Source organism: Rhinolophus ferrumequinum, chromosome 4, assembly GCF_004115265.2.
Source record: "Rhinolophus ferrumequinum isolate MPI-CBG mRhiFer1 chromosome 4, mRhiFer1_v1.p, whole genome shotgun sequence".
NCBI lineage: Eukaryota > Metazoa > Chordata > Mammalia > Chiroptera > Rhinolophidae > Rhinolophus > Rhinolophus ferrumequinum.
In genome coordinates, this window is record NC_046287.1 from 90,729,681 (window position 1) to 90,750,746 (window position 21,066).

Sequence of the window (21,066 nt, forward strand, 5' to 3'; positions counted from 1 at the left end):
TCTTCCTTATTTGATAACTTCTCTGAGCAAAAAGTACATTTCTTTTCAACGCCAGATGTCAGACCAAAGTATCTTTTGAACATGATAACATTCTGATACTGGCTACAGGGTACCACACATTCATTTAGGTTACAAGAAAATGCACTATGCCTACATTCTTAGATACCTCATTACATTATATATGCTTTCTCTTTCCTATGTGATAGAGTGTTAAATGACATTTGTTTTCTATTGTCTCAGTTGTGTACGATAAATGATGAAGACCTCTATATTCTAATGAGGAGATAATAGATTCACTAAGGCAAGACTTGCAAAGAGATGGATAAAACAAATTCGATGCTCACCCACTTTGTTGCCTACATATAAGAGATGGCTAGAGATTGATCTGGGTTCAAAGAGAGGATTTGTTCTGAATAGCGCTATTGGAATGCTATATGTTTCCCTGATCTTTCCCTCTCCATGGTGGGTGGAGGAGGACAATTTCCCCCCACCTCAATCCAAGTGAGATAGATTCTCAGAAAACCATGCATAGAGAAGAGGAGTGCATGCCACAAGGAGAAAATAACATCTCACAGCTCCCCTACCTACTTCCCCTACTGATACCTACAGAGCAGCAAAAAAGGATTGGCTCACTCAGTGCTGTGTTTCAACAAGAGAATCCTTCAAACTACTTGATCTGTATTTCCAGGCCTTTCAGGGGGGTACAGAGACGGATACCTGATTCTTATCTTAACTCCTTAATACTTTGCCACTCTTAGTCCCACCTATCGAGGAGCCAGAAACTATAATGAGTTGGAGAAGAGAAGTAAAAGAACTAAGTGGAAGAATTTACCATGCCTCTGTTTCCCACGGCTTGTCTAAAAATTAGCAGACCTAGTCTGAGCTGAGAAAAGAAACTAGGTTTGATTCCATACTAGATGGAAGTATTGATTTAGATTGGACTAATTGCTTATTATCTGAAAATGAGAAAAGGCTAATAGATGAAAGCGACTAGAAAAGCCTTAGGAGAGGGATGTGTGCCCTGCGAGTTTGAAGACTAGTAGCAGAAGAATAATGATTGCTTCCTGCTTATATGGAACTAATCAAAGTGAGCGCATTCAATAAAATGATTACACCACTACCTTCAGTTTTTTTCTCTCCCATCCTGAAACAAAACATGATATTGAGCAAAAATAGACTCCAGAACTCCTTCCAACCATCATCCTACCACTTTTATCCTTCCTTTCATTGGCAAACTGAAGTGGTGTACAATCATTAGTTTGACTTCCTCTCCTTTAATCTCTGTTGTTTGTTGTTTCCCTTTATTTATTCTGTAACTGTTTTTAAATTAGTAGACTTTATTTTAGAACAGTTTTAGATATATAAAAAAGATGAGCAAGATAGTCCAGTTACCATATATCCCCCCCTATTGCACACAATTTCATCAATTAACATCTGCATTTGTGTGGTACATTTATTATAATTAATGAATCAATGTTGATATATGATTGATTGAAGTCTATAATTTACGTAAAAAACTCAGTCTTTGTGTTGTACAGTCCTATAGGTTTTGACAAATGCATAATGTCATGCATTCACCATTACAGTATAATACAAAATAATTTGACCACCCTCAAAATCCTCTGTGCTTTACCTATTCATCTTTTCCCCTCACCCTGAATCTCTGGCAACCACTGATTTAAAAAAAAAAAATTTTTTTTACTGTCTCTGTATTTTGCCTTTCCAGAATTCCATATAATTGGAATCCTACAGTATTGTAGCCTTTTCATCTGGCTTCTTTCACTTAGCAATATGCAGTTAACGTTCCTCTATGTCTTTATATGGCATGATAGCTCATTTCTTCTCATCACTAAATAAAATTACATTGTGTGGATGTACCACAGTTCGTTTATCCATTCACCTATTAAATTGCTTCCAGTTTGGAGCAATTATGAATAAAGTTGATATAAATACACATGTGCAGGTTTTTGTGTGGACATAGGTTTTCATCTCAATTGAGTAAATAAATATCTACGAGTTCAATTGCTGGATTGTATGGCAAGAGTATGTTTAGCTTTGTACAAAACTACCAAACTGTCTTCAAAAGTGGTTGTACCACTTTGCATTCTTGCCAGCAACGAATTAGAGTTCCTCTTCCTCCTCTCCAGCATTTGGTGTCAGTGTTTTGGATTTTAGCTCTTATAATAGGTCTGCAGCTGTTATCTTATTGTTGTTTTCATTTGCAATTTCCTAATGACATCCGAGTAAGATGTTGAGCATTTTTTTATATGCTTATTTGGCCTCTGAATATCTTCTTAGGTGAGGTGTTTGTTCAGATCTTTAGCCCCCTTTTTAATCGGGTTGTTTTCTTATTGTTGATTTTAACAGTTCTTTCTTTATTTTGGATGCAAGTCCTTTATCAGATATTTATTTTGCAAATATTTCCTCCCAGGGCATCGCTTGTCTTCTTATTGTTTTAACAATGTCTTTCACAGGGTAGTTTTTAATTTTAATGAAGTGCAACTTATCATGATATTTTTTCTTTCATAGATTGTTCTTTTGGTGTCATATTTAAAAACTCATTGCCAAACCCAAGGTCACCTACATTTTCTCCTTATGTTATATTCTAAAACTGACCCATTAAAACCAGAAGACATGCAAAAATAAGGGAGGATTTTAAAGAAGAAGCAAAACAACTGGAATGAATAGAAACTTTATAAATGTGGCAGATATTAAGCCAGGAATGTCAATAATTTATTAAAATGTGAATGGTTTAAGTATACCAATTAAAAGAGAAAAACTGTCAGAATAGATAAAAAGCAAGAACCAACTATATCTTATCTACAAGAAACTTACTTTAAATATAAAAAGACAGATTGAAAGTAAAGGTTAGAGAATGATATACTATACTAACAGTTATCAGAAGAAAATTAGAATAGATACATTAATTTCAAACAGCAGATTTGAGAACAAGAAAAATTATTAAGCTAATATTCACAATTTCCAGAGATTAAGATGTCAGTGTTTTCTGAGGGGTCATTTTTCAGTCTACTCGACCTTGTTCCTCATATTTAACACATACAAATCAATCACCTCCAGGCTTTATTCAAATAATGTATGTCAACTCCAATGGCTCCAATTCCCCATCTCTTTCCTTTCCCCACTCCCCACCCACTTTACGAGGTCATGTTCTCTTTCCTTTTCCACCCTGAGAATCACCGAAGAAGTGACCTGTTGTTCTGATGGATTTGTATTCCATCCTCATTTGGTTTACAGTGGAGACAAAGATTGAAAATCAGTGATCTAATTAAGTTTCACTGTTTCAGAATAGAAAGCAGAGACCCACTGACTTAATGACTTGCTAAAGCCATATATCACGTTAGTCTGGAGCAGAGACCAGAATTCATGTTCCTGGACTCCCATTCTAGGGCATTTTGCACTGTTCCAGGTTGTTGCAACTCAGGAAATAGTGGGCCAAGTCAGAAGTATTACAGGTATTTTAATATCTTACAACTATAGAGTGGTTTTATAGTTTATAAAGTGCTTTCACACAGGCTATTGCATTTTAACCTTCTCTCATAGTTAAGTGATCTAAACCCCCCAGATTTTCCCTTCTGGTTTTAACTGCCATCATCCTAGTCTATATTGACTTAATTTTCCCCTTGATTTTCTGACATAGCCTTATAGTGTTTTTACCAAATTGTTTGAATTGTATTAACGATAATTCAGATTTCTTAGTTTGGTATATAAAAATCTGTGTGACCTGGACCCACTTCACCTAACCTTACTATGTGATGACGTGTTACTTCCCAATGAGAATCCTTATGTACTCAAATTATTAGTGACAATCACAAAGGCCACACTGCTCATTTATAACTTCATTTCTTATGTTGATCACACTGTGTGTAATACCTTCTATTACTAACCAATTTAAATCATTTTATTATTTTGAAGTCTACCTTAAACCTCCTGCAATCCATCTTTCTTGATTAATGCAATCTAGACTTACAGTTCTTATTAATTGATTCAACAAACATTTAACACCAACCATGTGCCAGCTGTACACACAGTGCAGAGGGTACAGCACTAACCTTGCTATGATCAAAGATCTCACAATTTAATATAGTAACTAGGCAGGTAAACAGTTATACTAGAAAATGAGAAGTGCTCAATAGGGGTAAGTATGGGATATTATGGGAGCATAAAGGAAGACACTCTGACTGGGGGAAGGGGGGAGAGGTATTTGGACATATCTTCCCAATGAAGATGGTATCTGACTTCTCAAGTCCATACTTATTTTTTGACACATTTCCCCATGATTTCTTTCTTTTCCTAGTACATTAAATTTCTACTTTTCCAATAAACTTTCCTTTGCCATCATAAACTACACAGGTCTCCTCTACAATTAAACATATTTCATTCCACTTTTCCTAATTCCTCATGTCTTAGTTCAAGCCCCATTCTTGCCCCCAGTGCTTTCTCACATTTATGAACTACTACTGTCTACTATCAATTGGACATAAATTCTATGCTGCTTTGTACTGCTAGTTAAGGTTCTTATTTTATGTGTAGCTCATCTTTAAAGCTTAACTGAAGGTCTTGAAAGGTGCTGAATATCAGGAACCAGATCATTTGTATCATTAATTCCCTATGGCATTTAGCATTGTATGTAAATTTTAGGTATTTATTTCAGGGTTTTATTTCGGTGTTTGAATATTCATTTTATAAATTATACTTCAGTCATTTTAAGTATTAATTCATTCAACAAATATTTTGAACACCTACTATGTGCACAGCACTCTGCCAAGAACCTTTGGAGACAAAGGATTAATAATAGTCAAGGTCATAGAATCTCCAAGGCACCAAAAGCAGAGGAGCTCCTCACAAAAAAGAATTCTCCAGTCCAAAATGTCAATAATGAGAAACTCTGTCTTAGAACATAAATTTCAACCAAAAGATGAATGGAAAAACTACAACCAAAAAAACTGGTAATGAGCAATAAATCTACATACTGTGGATATTATTATTACAGAACTTTGTGTAAATGTAGAAATGTAGAACATTATAGAAATGTAGAAATGATATAACAAAAGTTGGTAGGGAAAGTGAGAGAGGAAATTGGAGGTAGCAAAGGTGTGTTGATTTAAACATCTTTAACAGCCATAGATCAAAAGGTAATAATTTAACATTGTAAATTAAGTTATAGACTAGGCACATTTTAACAGTATAAATGTTGACACTAAAATAATTAATCCAATCAGCTAAAATCAGGTAGTAGAGACTAAAAATGGGAAAGAAGAGGAAATATGCTAATTTTATCATTGCTTATAAGTAAGGAGTCAATAGATACATATACAGAAATAGAGGATTAAGGTATTATACAAAGTTATAGTTATAAAAGTGGCTCATCTTTACCTCATAGCACTTGAACTTATCATAGGGCAATTTTACATTTACTTATATCATTATTTGATTCTACCAGAGGGTAACTAGTGAAGAGGATTGGCAGTCATTCTGCTCACTATTATATCTCTAGTTCCTAGCACTGTGCTCATAAATAGTCAATTCTTGTTATTTGCAGCAGTTCTATAAAGTTTGAGTGAACACTGAATTATCCAACACTGAGCCATGGCTTCTAGGGAAACTACAGGGTTAGGTTCTGGCAAGCCTCTGGTCTCAACATTATGGGCAACCAATCAATGCATAATCTTGTTTTATATGTGTTTCTATAGAAAGACACCTTATTTAATATATATTGTTGATTCATTAACACTGAACTGACGGCCAACAACACTGTATCTCATGCCTGAAGGAAGCTCATCTAACACACATATTTTTCTCTGTAAGATATGTTAGAGGCTTCTTGTGCTTACGGGGAGAGTAGATTGCACTTCAGCATTGTACTTGTGGGACATTTTAGACCGCAAAATCACCAACACAAAGCACAAATATTCAAAAAACATGGCATTAAATAGACCAGGAAAAGGGCAGTTGTTTACAGTATGAGAACTGAAGCAAGAAGGCAGAAAGTGCCTGAGCTGGGAATATATGTATTTTCACTGCCTTGGGCATATCCAGAATGACTGAGAGTTATTATGTATACCCTTGTCCTGCACACAGTTTCACCTATCAGAAAAGGAGTGAGAAAGAGCTCTATATACTACTCTGAAATGTTCTTTATGATATATTGTTGAGTTAAAAAGAGAGCATACAAAACAATGTACTGATTTGGGGATTACAAATAAATTTTAGCAGTTACGTAAATTTGTCCCTACAGAATTCACAAATAATGAGAATCAATTGTACCTGTAGAATTGAATTGGATGCTATCATCTTACGACAAATATTTGTCAGTTACTATTAGGTTGGTGCAAAGCAGTTTTTGCAATTGCTTTTAACCTTTCAAACTGCGATGACTTTTGCATCAACCTAACAGTTATTAGTGTCTTTAACTATTGTGATCCTGAGCTGTGCAGGTTGAGAACTTCCTATGAAAAATAAAGTTAACAACATATCTGATTAATATACATACCTGTCTGGACTTCCTTCTTACGCAAAGGCAGCTTAGGGAGTTTGGGAGGTAAAGGTCTTCGAAGAAGTAGTAGTTTTGGGTGGTTTTGCATTTTAATTAATAACGAGCACTGTTTTTCACAGCTATTAGTCAAGAGTTGAAAAGCTTTTGAATGTTTGAATTGTTGCTGAAAAAGAATTCATTTGAATCTAGATTACATTTTAATGAAAATCATTCTGTGCTAATACGCTACTGAGTCCAAGCAGAATTCCTATAAAAGAAAAAGAGGTTAAGAAAATAATTCTTTAAAACTTCTAAAAGTAATCCAGGTAAAATTTAGGTTTAAAATTAATACAGAATTTTAAAATGTGTATGCTATTACCAACCAGGATCATTCTAAAATTTCCCATGTTAGTATAAAGTTTATATACTTACAAAGTTCAATCTTCCAGTGCTCTTTCAGTTAGTAGATACTGATTTTACAGAACAGTAGAAATGACACTCATTTATTTCTTTACCTCCAAAATGTTATCACTTCATAAGTATGGAAAAAGTTTTTGGTCAAAAAGATGAGGAAGTTCCCCCATGATAGCCTCTGAAGACCCATAATATCTAACTAATACCTAAGTTGTTTTCTATCTGTAATAACTACTTATTTTAAATTTTAACCACTACAGTCGTACCATAACTATTTAATCCAAAATAAGATGGTCTTTATTAGAATGAGATTTTCTGGGATCTCTATCCCAATTAGTACTGTTTAGGAATGATGCCAGGAGATAGACCCCAAAAATGTGCGCTTAGTTCTCAGGGCAACTCCGTTGACAGTTTAGAAGGAAATGCTTTGGAACTGTAAAAAATGGGCTGTTTTCTTCCCCAAAAGATAACTGTGCTCACCAGGGCTCAAGGTATGTTCCCTGGTAGTACGTCCCACTTGATTACTGAGATTTTCCTTCCGTATTGTCTAAGAAGTGCTTGGAAACGTTGGACTCCTCAAGACAACCGGCTTTTCCTCTTTTATCTCCTTTTGCTCGGAACTCAGGTAACGAAGTATTTCGGTCCAGTGAGGTCTTGGGCCTGCCGGCCGGTTGCTGTCCAGAAAGAAAGCAGCAAGGCCACCCTCACCCCCAGGTAGGGTGCGGCCAGAGGCTAAAGAGGCAGGCAGGCCCTAGCAACCGGACGCCGGTACAGCCACTCTGCCCCCCTGAACGCGCAGGCGCTGGATGGGGAGGGTGGAGTGGGGCGGGGCGCGTGCCCGAGTTGTGCTGCGGTGCTGGCCCGGCCCCACCGCGCCGCGCGTGGAGCCGGGTCGCCTTTCTCAGCCCCAGTGTGGGGCTTCCGGGGAGGCTGTGGGCTGTTGGGGCTGGAGGAGAAGTCCGCTCCACGTGCAGCTGCTGTACGGAACCCCGTGGTGACAATTGTTATTACTATTTTATTCTTAATGGCAATGACCACTATTATTTATTTACTCTTCTCGATTACACCGTGCTTAAATCGGGTATCTAAGGTCTGGGCTGGCATTCTTTAATGCTGCACTTGGGCGCAGCCGGTCCTGTTGCTGATTTTTCAGTGCCCCCGAAAAGAACATCTGTTTTCTTTCTTTTCTTTTAATGCAAATTGTTTTGTCTTTCTGATCCTTTAAAGTTCCTGGATGAAAAGGAATTGTGTAGGAGTAGGGGAATTAAGGATCCCAGCGAGACTTTGAAAGAAACCCATTTCTCACTGTCAGAGTCATTTGTTCTGATTATCGTACTGTGGCTTGTCTTGTCTGTCATGGTGTTGATGAACCTGTACGTACAGTGATCAATAATACATTGTGTATGTTTGCATGTATGCTCATGTTTCTCTGGAGAGTTGAGGTCTCGCAATGCTCGAAAGAACTAATTAGGTAGGTGTGTAAATCCTAACTCAGAAAGTAAAGTAGATGGAGCTTATTTCTAGTCTTTTTTTTTTTCTCTCCTTGTGTGTTTGTCTGTTTTATTAAGTGCAAGTGTAGAGACTTTAGCTAACAAGTGTTGTAAGATGAGAAACTTCTGTATAGCTTTTGGGATCTTTCAAGATTTACTCCCTAACCAAGTCTTCCTTTTTTTGCTTAATAGCAAGCATACATGTTAAAACAATCAATGAAAAAGTGAAAAAGTATTTTATCAGACTCTGGGAAATATTACGCACCTTGTTTTCCCTCAGAATATTAGCATATGGTTTCTTTTCTTGTAAGATTACTGTGTTCCAATTAGACTATCTCTTTAAACCATGAATTTAATCCATTTTTGCCTGTGTCTTAGCTTCTCAGAAAGAGTAAAGTTGACAATAGGCAAATCTGGTTGCTAGGTTTTGTCTCAAGAAATATATGTTGTGCATATTTTGTAAGTGTGAAAAAATGTTTATGCTTTTAAGCTTAAAAAAAATGTGTGTGTTCCAATATATAAATTGAGTCAGGTTCGAATGCTCTTAAAAGTTGTTTGAACCATGAAAAAGAACTGGCATTCAGTTTTACTGACCAGTGCTTGGCCTTTAAAACTTATGCTTAGTATTGAATTGTCAAAATCAAGGCAGTTTGCTTATCAATCTTTTTCTAAAAATGCTTTGTCACACGTGGAATCAGGCATCAGGCTTTATTCCCTGCAGATTTCTTCTAGCATGTAACAGGTAGAACCTAGGGCTGTTTAATATGTAACCTCCTTAGATGTGAATATTTTATTTTCTACTACTTACTGCTTCTATTGGCACTCTTTAGGCAAATGAGATCATTATTATGAAAATTCAGGACTTGGTGTGTATATGTCGGTTATTCTAACACATCTAACATGCTTCACCTATGGACATGATGTACAAATAAAGGCTGGATTTGGAAGGAATAAATCACACTCAATATGGATTGTATTATTATTTTAACTTATTTTTTATTATTTTTGAAAATATTACTACCTCAATTTACTTTTTTCCTTTTTAAAAAATTAATCATGTCTTTTTAAATTATATAGCTCCCTCTTTGATTTTAAGGGTCTATTTTACCTTATGTACAGTACAATCAGCCTACTTATTTGTCCCTTTAGCTTTGCAATTGGCAGAACCTGTGATAAAGCTCGTCAAACTGAACCACAACTCTTTCACTCTTTCAGCAGATTGTGTTAAGTAGCCCAGGGTAATAAGGATATACATACGGTGTTTTTGTTTTTGTTTTATTGTGTTGCTGAAATGAGATAAAAAGCCTTATGCAAAAGCAACCTTAGGTACCCCACAAGTAATGCTATTGATTTTCATAAATAGTGGGGAATACTTGGGGAATCTCAGATTCACTGTTGTTCGAAAGGACACAGGTCTGTTGGAATTGTGTAGAAATTGTTGCTAGAAATCTTCACAGTTTTCCGTGTATCTCTCTCTCATTTGTTTATTTGTTTTAAAACAGAACAGAGATTTACTAAGCAGTTCGGTCAGTGAAGATTTAATATAAATTTTACATTATGGATATAGCTGGAATAGTTTGTATTTTTAAGCTCATATTAGTTTTTAGAAGTTCTTTTAAGAAATGAATAGTTATTTTTGAGTCCCTATGGTAACCCAGGGCACTAAAAGACATATGTTCTTGTTCTGAATTTACCTGATCGTGTAATTATATACACTGGGAAATGTCTTTACTTTTCATCAGCATAATGGCTTAAATGTATACATTTATTTCGTGTGTTTTCATTCTGCTGCGTAGAGAACAGTTTTATATTTTCTTAAAGGTTAATAAGGATATTTTGAAGAAGCTGCTTTACTTTTTACCTCTCATATGCAAGGGCAAAAACTTTATTTCTGTTCTTAATTATTTTTTGGCCAGTTTAGTTATTTCTTTTTGTCTTTCAGGTTGATAGTTATTTCCTTTGTTTGAACTAGAGAGTGATCCTTGGATTCCTTTCAAAAAAACCATTACTAATAAGGAAATGTCATGCAACCTGCATAATAGAATTAAAAAAAACCCCTCCCAAACTTAACGAAAGGACAATTCCTATCTGTTTTTAAGAGCATATTCATGAATTCCAGAATGATTTTATTGGAAACCTACTAGGCACAAGGTACTTTGCTAGGTCCTAAATTTGAAACTCTGTTAAAACAACTTATAAAGATTCATTTGAGGCTTATAATTTTAGACATTGAAATGAAATTTTAAATCATTTTTCAAAGCATTCCCTTATCTATAATTATAAATACTTGAGATTTTTAAAAATATTAGCATTTAAAAAATATTTTTAATTATGTTGCTTGGGTAGAAAAGTGTTATTTATTCACACTACTCCAAATACTCAGAAACAATCTTATATTTCCTTAGCTTCAGTGATCTTACTAAACTGTTTGTCTGTACCCAACTGATACTAGATATTGTGTGTTTGTGTCCTTCTCCAAAAAAAGATAATAATATTGTTTCCTTAATGTTAGGTTGACTAAGCTATGAATGATGAAATGTCATTATTAGTTACTTTCTATGTGGAAGGCATTGTTCTAAATGTTGATTTTATGTTTTATCTTACTCCACAATTCCCACATTAATTGAAAATTCTAGTATCTGTATCAAATTTCAATCAAAGGCAGCCTCACAGAGCTCAGCTTGGCTGGGCTCAGATCTCTGACTGTCACTTGTCAGCTCTCTGCCCTTGGACCAGTTGCTTAACCTCTCTAAGCCCCTATGGTTTCCTCACCTGTATAGTTGGGGTAAAATGGTACCTAACTCAGGGTATTGTGAGGATTTAAAGAGAATCTGCATCAAGGATTTAGTTTCTTGTCGGTTATAGATGAGTTTTCATTAGATACTAGTTGTTAGAAAACATATGGCCCAGGTTTTCTATCTGCAGTGTGGCTGCTTTGCGTGACAACAGTTGACGTTATCCAAAGTGTTTGATATGGAGGACTAGAGGGTCAATCCTGGGCATTTAGCCACAAAATATCACACTCTGTTTATGTCTCCAGTATATTTAAGAACCTAGTCTGCAGCTTTCAGGTTGTCAAACAAGTGTTGTGCTCTAGGCAGTTTTCTACATTCTGTCACTGGTTGTATATCCTTCTGGGCCACAGAGCACCTGTGGGACAGCTTGTGCCTGAAAGAGTACAAGTACAGTGATGTAAGTAAGGAGGCCTTGACTCATCCTTCACGTGAATTGAGTTCGTGAGCTGCTGTTAGCATTGACTGAGCTGGACTGAATCCATGATGAATTTCAACCAGTGACCCAAGGATGAAAGCCGCTTTGTTCTCAGTGTCCTTGATGCAGCTGGAGAGCCTAACAAAGGTGGAAGAGGCCGAAGGGTTGCAATGTGACCCTCCTTTGAATGGCTAGAAAGAAAGGTGTTCCAAAAGCACACCGTCTTTCTCAGGTTTTTTCTAATGTGCACACCAGACTTCGGGAGATGAATCTACTGAGTCTTTGGGACGGGCTAGGATTTAGTCCTAAACTTCTAAGGGACCTGTTCCATGCCCCTGAGGTGTATGAGCTACATGCCTTCTGTCAGTCCTCCAAAAAAAAAAAAAGGTAATGTTTAGAACCATAGGTGAGGAGAGATTCTTTGTACTGACTTACTCTTCATTCTGAGGCAAATAGCAATTTATGAGCTTAAACAGTAAATAGGATGGATTTGCTCTTTAAACCTATCATTCTGCTTTATGCTCACAGTTCTAATTAAGTATATGTTTTATTGTTAAGTGTAATGAGGCTAAAATTGTGTGGGGACTGAGGGTAGGGAAGAGCACAGATTGCCTGGACATGAAATGGTGTGTTATATTCTCCTTGTTGATGAAGAACTTGCATTTCTTATACCACAACTGGACATATAGAACCAGAACATATGTTTCAGTATCACATAGTGAGTTTAATATGCTTTTGACAGTCCTTCAAGATTTATAACAACCTCAATCCCCCACTCTTAAGTTTTGATGTCAGAGATTTTATCAGGGTTGAAATTAATAAATTGAAGGCCATTGTTTCTCTCCTCGCCCAGCAGGTAGTCACCTGCCTTGGTGGTATGGAGAAAGCTCCTTCATTTCCTCTGCCAGTTATTCCAGGTGAAGTAATACCCTCCAAGGGAAGAGGCTATGGAGTTCAACTCTATTCAGGATTCATGGGAAGACAGATTGTGGGTTTTATTTTTCTCTCCATTGCAATTCCAAGCGGAGCAGCTACACTTTTATCTGTTTGACATATTAATACGGTTCTGTTTAAGACTGGCTTCAAAGAAAATGTTCTGCAAATTAATAAGAGAGTTGCATGCACACCACCAAATTAGATGAGATTTAATCAGTGCTCCTGTTTCTCATTGGATGAGTCATGGAAACCTTATATGCCATTGCAGGTGGGGTGCCTTCCTTATACTTCCCCAGGAACCCCATAAACCCCCATCACTTCCCAACCCACCCAGAATCAGACCCATAAGGAGACACCTCTATTCACAGCTTCTTTCAGCAGGAGCTAAGGAAACCAAAACATTCCCTTCTTACTAGCCCCTCCATTTCCCAAACCCAGACTCACACTATTAAAAAGGATTGCTTCCAGAGGATTTGTAACTTGGTGTATCACCTTACCCGGGTGATCGCACTTGGGAGGAGAAAAGGCATCTCATTTTGTACATTCACTCCGTGGTTGTTCTTAGTATATATTTGTGAGACACTTGATGTCCCCAGTGAAGGTAAAGGAGATGGCACTAATGGGGCCGGTGAGGAGCTAAAGTGATAGACCACAGTGACTGAAAGTGGAACCATGAGGGTAACAAATCCAGCTTGCCACCATTGGCTTGGTAGAAATTATTTAGTTAGGAACCAGAAAGGCCGGTTTCGCTAATCTTGTACTGTGAGGCGTAAGATGAGCTGTGATGAATTAGAACAGCTGTGAGTTTTATACCCACACCACAGACTTCGCCCAGAATGTTTCTAAATACATGTATGTCGTTTATATGTGCTTATTTTCAATCATTTTCTGAAAGAAATGTTATCTGTAAGATGTAGAAGTATTAGAGCATCAAATGCTTCAAGAACTTCCTACAGTAGTGGAGGTGTGGATTTTAAGAGGTCAGAATTTCCATATGAGTTATTGACTTGTTCTGGCTGGAGGATAAAGGAACTACAGAGGGAAGGGCTCTGGCTGAAATGGAAGCAGCACTTTACCTCCTGCTTGACCTCTCGACCTTCCCCAAGTGACTTCTACCCTTTAGAAACACCCCACAAAAATTAACAGGTACCTTTCTTCCAGGTACCTCATAATACCTCTCTGAAGTAGAAGGGACAGACTTTTGATGCAGTCAGGGTGAAGCACAGGAAGGGGAGGTCACACAGCCCTAATTACAGAAAAGATCAAGGCGCTGTCTCCTGAAACAATAAACTGCCCTATAATTTCCTGAAACAATAAACTGCTATAATTTTGGAATGTCACACCCCAAAACATTTGGGATTGGGAAGATGATAGAGAATGTATTTACTTTCTCCCCTACGGTATTACCTTTTTCCCAACAATCTTTCTACTGTTTTTAAACAATGGGTGTATTTCTCCAAATGTGCGATTATAAAATTTACATAATAGTTGTCATTACTGAGTTACTCCAGGATAGCTCCGTCCTAAATCTTCAAAGGAAGATCCAAGAGAATAATTGGGATTGTTATCATCGGTGTTATCAATCTGAAACGTTTCTAAAACTGAACTGGGATTCAGGAGACTGTCTAGCCTCAGTTGGCTAACCAATGTGAACCTCAGTTTCCTCACCTTTAAGGTCCTTTTAATATTTAGGCTCTATGGTTCTATTACTAATTAACATTCATGAACTGTTATTGATCAATTAGCTGTAAGTATATCAAAATAATTACTGAATGTGGTAATATTTTTCACATATACCAATCTTGGAGTAACAATGTCTATTAACTATTTTAAGTACTAGACTGTGTAATTTTATTTGCCATTCAGTAATATCTGGTAAGCTTTGGAGGATGGAAGCACTTGAGTTTGGTATTCCTATGATTTAATGAACAAAACCACGCATATGCTTTATGGATTTTGATCAGCTCCTCCTCCAATCTTCGTATTTTTAATTGAGTGTTTTCATTACAGTAATTAGTACTTGTTGGGAAAAAGTAATACAGAAGTGTAGAAAGTAAATATATTCTCTATCTTCTTCCCAATCCCAAATGTCTAGGGGTGTGACATTCCAAAATTATATATACATGTAATTATTATTTATATATATGTATTATCTTTGTATATAATTTATATATATAATTTTTATTGAAAGAGATTACATTATCTAATTATTTTTCTACTAGTTTTTTCTACTATACATTTTATCTCAAATATCCTATGGGAAAGTATTTATAGATCCCCTTACTCTTTCTAATCTCAGCCTTTGATTTTACAGGCTCAGAACCTTGCTTTTTCAGTCTATCCAGGTATTGTAAAAAAAATACTGAACTAGGGGTCATGAAATTAATACATGTTAATTTTAGAAAAATCAATTATACAGATAAAAAAGAGAAGAAAAATTTCATACAGAGATAACTATTGTCAATATTTTGATATAATGTATATAATTAAAAGCATTTTATTTATATACAGATAATATACACATGTTTATATTGTATTTTATTTAACTTTAAAAATATTCTGTTCCGTTGCTGTTTTATAACCTTATTGTTTCTCTCAAAAATATGAGAATTGTTTTCCAGGTGGCATAAACATTTCATAGCTTTTAAATAAAATAGTCCCTATTTATCTTTTGGAAATCCTAATTTAAGTTCCCACCAGCTGTGTGTAGAGCGTTTATTTCTCTAATGGATCCTGGGAATTAATCAATTTTTTGATCACTACTCTGCTAGATAGAAAATAGCACCTTATTTTAATTAGTGTTTGATGATTATTAATCAGCTTAAATATCTTTTCCTCTGTTTATTACTGAATGTATTCTATTATAAATGACTTATCTTTGTCTCTTGCCTATTTTTACATTGTAGTGTTTATTGTTCCCCTTTAGTGATTTTTAAGGGATGTTTGTATAATATGGATACCTAATATACCAGTTTACCTACCTATGCTATTTAACATGAGATATAAAGTGTTTATATATTTGGAGCCTAAAGCCAAACAGACACAGTTTGAGTCCTGGCTTCACCATTTACTAGTTGTATGATTTTAATCAAGCTATTCAACCCTTTAAGCTTTAATGTCCACATCTGTAAAATTGGAACAATATTGGCAACTACACTATATAGAATTGTGAAAATTAAATGAGAATGTCCTTACAGTGCCTGGAGTATTGAAAATGCTCAATAAATGTCAACTATAATTTTTCTTAATGATAATTTAGGACCTAATCATATAAAGGAAGTGCCACAATCATGACTGTTATTATATTTCTTTGCTGCTAAATTATACTAAAATGGAATGTATATATATACTTATACATGTGTATATATATATAATAATCATAAAGTTATATATATATATAATAAACAATCATAAAGTTATTTTACACTTGAGCATGTGTAGTTTGTTTAGTTGGTTAGAAATTGATGCTAGGATTTTCTGTGTGACTACCAGTGCCGATGTGGACAGCTTCTTCTTTGCTCCAAATACCTAGAAATACCAGATAAAATATGTAGCTGAGATTAACAGGAAGGAAAATCCTAGGTATTGGAAACAAAAAAGATTAATGGCAGTGAAGTAAACTTGAGGTGAAGCCACGGTAGTCCACCAGGGTATCCAATTTGACGTGGGCTTTTTTTTAGTGGCCAGGCACTGGGATTGTACCACCTACATAGGAAATGGAGATGAGTTTTCCAATCTGCAGCAGGCAGAGAACTGAATCAGAACACCATGAATAAAGTTGAGAACCTCAAAACTAAGACCATTTCTCTGAAAGTGGAAAATCCACACGCTGGCCCAGTCAAGTGTCATGGAAGTTGGCCAAAAGGCTGGGCAAACAATATATTAATCCTGGACGAAGTAGGCTCTCATGGACTCATTTTTTTAAGGATGCAAAGAAGTGATTCATCAAGATGATATGCCAACATTAGACTGTATCAACAACATAACTTCTAAATACATGAAACAAAAATTGACAAAATTACAAGGAGGTATTATTGATAAATCCACTTCTAAAATGGGGATTTTAAAAAATACATGTCTCTCAGAACCTAAGAGATCAAGCAAACAAAAGATTACGAAGGATATGGAAAATTTGAATAGCCTAATTAATAAGCTTGATCTGATAGACTTATACGGATACCTGTATCCAATAAAGAGAGCACACACATTCTCCTTAGTACATAAGAAATATTTACCAAAATTGTTGTGTACTTGGACATAAAGAAAATCGCAACAAATTCTGAAAGCATGTTTAGTAGGTGCCTTAAACTATTCTGGCTGCTATAACAAAAATACCAGAGACTGGGTGCCTAATAAACACAGTTCTGGAGGCTGGGATCAAGGCACTCACAGATTCAGTGCCTGGGGACGGCCTGTTTCCTGTTTCATAGACAGCTATCTTCTTACTGTGTCAGAAGGGGCAAGGAATCTCCCTGGGGTTTCTTTCATAAGGGCACTAATCCCATTCATGGGGCCTCTACACTTAAGACCTAATTATTTCCCAAGTGCCCCACCTCCAAATATCACATTGGGGGTTAGATTTCACATTTAGTCTATGGCAGCAGGTATCCTACTTTGACTAGAGAAGAAGTTGGGCAGGTAAGGCTGCAAATGTAAGTCTAGGAGGAATTTAAATGTCAGGATTTTGATTGCCCCCAGAGCCACTGAAAGATTTGGACCTGGAAATCTACAAGATCTGCATAAAGCAGTGAATCTGGATTTCAGGCCAATTTACTCCTTTAATTTTCAAGGGAGAAATGAACCAGCTCCAAATAAATCATAAGTTTGTGCAAAGTGAAAGCTAAATGATGTCACTAAAGGCTCCAGTAGTTCAGAGGAAGTGAAGTGGGAGAATTGAGCTGCTGCAGAATATAGTGCATATGTGAGCAGGAAACCTAACCTCAAGGAAGCAACACCTGCTCACAGGACAAAGGGCAATTAATTTCCAGAAAATCACCACTATCCTCATTAAAATGCTTAATTTGATTTTGTTATTGTTGTTTTGATTTAAATTCAATTTTTAAGCTAATTTTGGATTTATAGTTAGGATCTAACTGCATTATACCAAGTATGTTTGCTGATGTAGTAGAAATAGTTAAAGACAACTCTGAAAGTCTGGGATCATTTTTCCAGATATTTATTCATACCAGAGAAATTCTAGTCTAGTTGATGCCCTTCATAAGCATGGAAAGATGACTAATAATAATAGTAACTATAATAAAAACTATTAAACACGAGTACTAGCATTTTGGGTGCATATACAGTGTATTAGCCATTATGCTAAGCACTTTCTGTGCATCTTCCTCATCTATGCCTTGTAACTATGCTAGGATGTGAATGCTGATTACTTTTCCCATTTTGATGAAGAAACAGGCTTAGAGGGATTAAGAAGCTTGCCAACGTCACAAAGACCATACACCCAGGAACCAGGTTTGGAACCCAAGGCTTTGTAACTCCAGAGCATGTACTCTTAACCACCTTGCTATACTGACTTGATCTGGCCACTTTTACTAGAAACTCAGCCGTATTTAGATCCAGGACCTCGACTTGTGACCTAGTATTTTTTCTACCTCACTTCAGGCCTCCATTTTTTTTTTTTTTTTTTTTGAAAGCATATAGCTGAAGCCACAGAGTAGTTTAAGATTGTTTTGTAAGAAAATTTTTTAATTAGGAACATCTATATCAGAAGTTCAGAATATTTAATCATATTTTCAATTTTATTTGTGAAAAACTCTGACTTACCATTGAGTCCCTGAAATGTTTTAATTAGATATTTGACACATCTTTTATTTTCTCTGTCACCTATAGCATATACCAGGTGATCAGGTTTTGGACCAGATATTGGTCCAGTAAATTGGATGGATGAATGAAAATCTAGAGCCTCTTTTCTTCTTATGAATAGTTTAGATTTCAGAAGGCTATTTTCAAGTACACTTGTATATAAGTTTATAGTGACAAAAATGAATTTAAGAAGCATTTCCTGCTATTGACAATTGTACTATCGTTAACTAGGTATTAACATTTGGGAAATTTGGATGAAGGACAGATGGGGATTGGGGATTCTTTGAACTATTTTGGAATTTTTTTTTTTGTAATTCTGAAATTATTTTCAAATGAAAAGTAATATATATATATATATATATACATATATATATATATATATATATATATATATATATAATATACATACACACATACATACATATGAATGTAATCACTTGAATGAGCCTTGAATGTTGCTCGGGCATCATACCATATGCCCTTAAAGCATTCAGTCTTCCAAACTCCTAGACAACTATTTTATACACTCTCCTTTCTCTGCAACCCTTCCATAGCTTCTTCCCAAAACTCATTCATTGTGAAAATAGAGGCAATCAGAAGAATTTCCACAAGCCTGCCTTCTAGCACTTGTGACCATTTACTCTGCTTTCTCTCCTACCTTTGTGGATGAGCTGTCCCTGCTCCTATGGCCAAGCCCTTCACTTGTTTACTAGAGTTCATCCTCTCATCTATTTAAGAAAATTGCCCCAACAAATCTTCCCTCTGTCTATTGCATTATATATATATATATATATATATATATATATATACACACACACACACATATATATGTATATATATTTTATATATATATATATATTTGCATTATATATATATTTGCATTATATATATTTATATTTTCCCCCTTTCTCTTTACTTGATAATTCCGGGAAGCATAGATACATACTGTTATTTTTCCCATCTTAAAACAAAACAAACAATAACAACAAAAAACCTCTTGAGTTCACTTCCCCCTTGAGCCAGCTTCTGCAACATTTCTATTTTTCCCTTTATAATAAATCCTTTTTAAATGTGTTTATATGAGGTGTGATGAAACAATACAGTGAATGTTTAAATTTTTAAAAATTATTACAGTAAAAGACACATAGCCATCAATCACCCTCAAAATACTCCCCCTTGCTTCAAACACATTTATCCCACCATTCTCGCCACTTTCTGAAGCAGTTCTGGAAGTCCTCTTTGGTGAGTGTCTTTAGTTGTGCTATCATGGCTGCCTTGATGTCCTGAATCATTTTTACTTTGGGGAAGAGCCAGAAGTTGCACGGTGCCAGATATGGTGATTAAGGTGGATGAGGACACACCATAATGTTTTTATTTGACAAAAATTGTCATATAGCAGAAGTGATGTGTGTCATGGAGCATTGTCATGATGGAGGATGATTTATGGCGCACTTTAAAACACACCTTCTCTCAACCATAGCTCACATCCAACTGACTGCACTGAACAAGTTGAAACTCATCACACACTGTTACTAAGGTTCGACACACTGCATAGCATAGTGAAGATCCCTGCCTTTCCATTGGATCGCACTCAGCAGCAGCATTCACCATATTTTGTGATCACAATGGAAAGGCTCTGTGTCACACATCGCATCGGGTATGGCAATTTCTGTCAAATAAAAACATTATGGTGTGTTCTCATCCACCTTATTCATCAGATCTGGCACTGTGTGACTTCTGGCTGTACCCCAATGTCAAAATGACAATGAAAGATAAACGTTTTGAATCAGTTCAGGACATCAAGGCAGCCACGACAGCTCAACTAAAGACACTCATGAAAGAGGACTTCCAGAACTGCTTCAGAAAGTGATAGTAATGATGGGATAAGAGTGTTCGAAGCAAGAGGGAGTATTTTGAAGGGGATTAATGACAATGTGTCTTTTGCTGTAAATTTTTTTTTTTATTTAAACACTCACTGTATTCTTTGATCACACATCATGGTTGCTGTCTCCAATTTCTCCCCTTCCATTCTTTTGGAAAACCACTTTAATGGGACTTTTGCCCCACTCTTTCACCAAACTGCTCTTACATGATTACTAATGGCCTCCACGTTTCTATACCCAGTGGTACATTTGTTCTCTATCCTTATCTTATGACTATCAGCAGCTTTTCAGAGGTTGATCCCACCTCCCAACTTGAGATCTATCTTCACTAAGCCTCTAAGTCATCATAATCACCTACCTGTTTTTCCCCCACTGCTCTGAGAATTCTTTCATAGTATAGTTTGTTGGTCTCTCTTCATTTTCCTAATCTTTTATGTTGAAGTACCCCAAAGCTCAGAGCTTGGACCTCTTCTCTTCTTTATCCACGTTCACTCTCTAGGTGATTTCATTTAAACTCACAGCTTTACATATCATCAATATGTTTATGACTTCAAATTTAAGCATACAGTGTGAACCCTCAGATGCTATATCCAACTGCCTACTGAACGTCTTGCAGGCACTGAATCCTTAGTAGGCACTGAACTCTTGCTATTCTCATCCCCCAAGCCTGCCCTTCACCTAGTCTTCTCATCAGTTGATGCCAACTCCATCCTTTCATTGCCTCAGGCCAGAGGCCTTGATTTCACACTTAGCTTTTCACTTTCTTATATGCCAAAAAAAAAAAAAAAAAGTCTGTCAGAAAATCCTTTCAACTCTGTTA

The 21,066-nt window shown here is 36.0% G+C and overlaps 2 protein-coding genes across 2 annotated transcripts in view; one reads left to right on the forward strand and one right to left on the reverse strand.

Moving 5' to 3' along the window:
• Window positions 1–7,519, reverse strand: part of LRRC63 (leucine rich repeat containing 63) — a 73,070-nt gene extending 65,551 nt beyond the window's left edge. The window contains exons 1-2 of the mRNA XM_033104040.1: window positions 7,388–7,519; window positions 6,512–6,761 (exon numbers count right to left, since the gene is read on the reverse strand). Of these exons, the coding sequence (XP_032959931.1) occupies window positions 6,512–6,602 (91 nt within the window). The 5' untranslated portion in view covers window positions 6,603–6,761; window positions 7,388–7,519. The remainder of the gene's footprint in view (window positions 1–6,511; window positions 6,762–7,387) is intronic.
• A 344-nt stretch (window positions 7,520–7,863) lies between these two features.
• Window positions 7,864–21,066, forward strand: part of LCP1 (lymphocyte cytosolic protein 1) — an 89,676-nt gene continuing 76,473 nt past the window's right edge. Inside the window, exon 1 of the mRNA XM_033104447.1 lies at window positions 7,864–7,886. The gene's annotated coding sequence lies outside the window, so the exon portion shown is untranslated. The remainder of the gene's footprint in view (window positions 7,887–21,066) is intronic.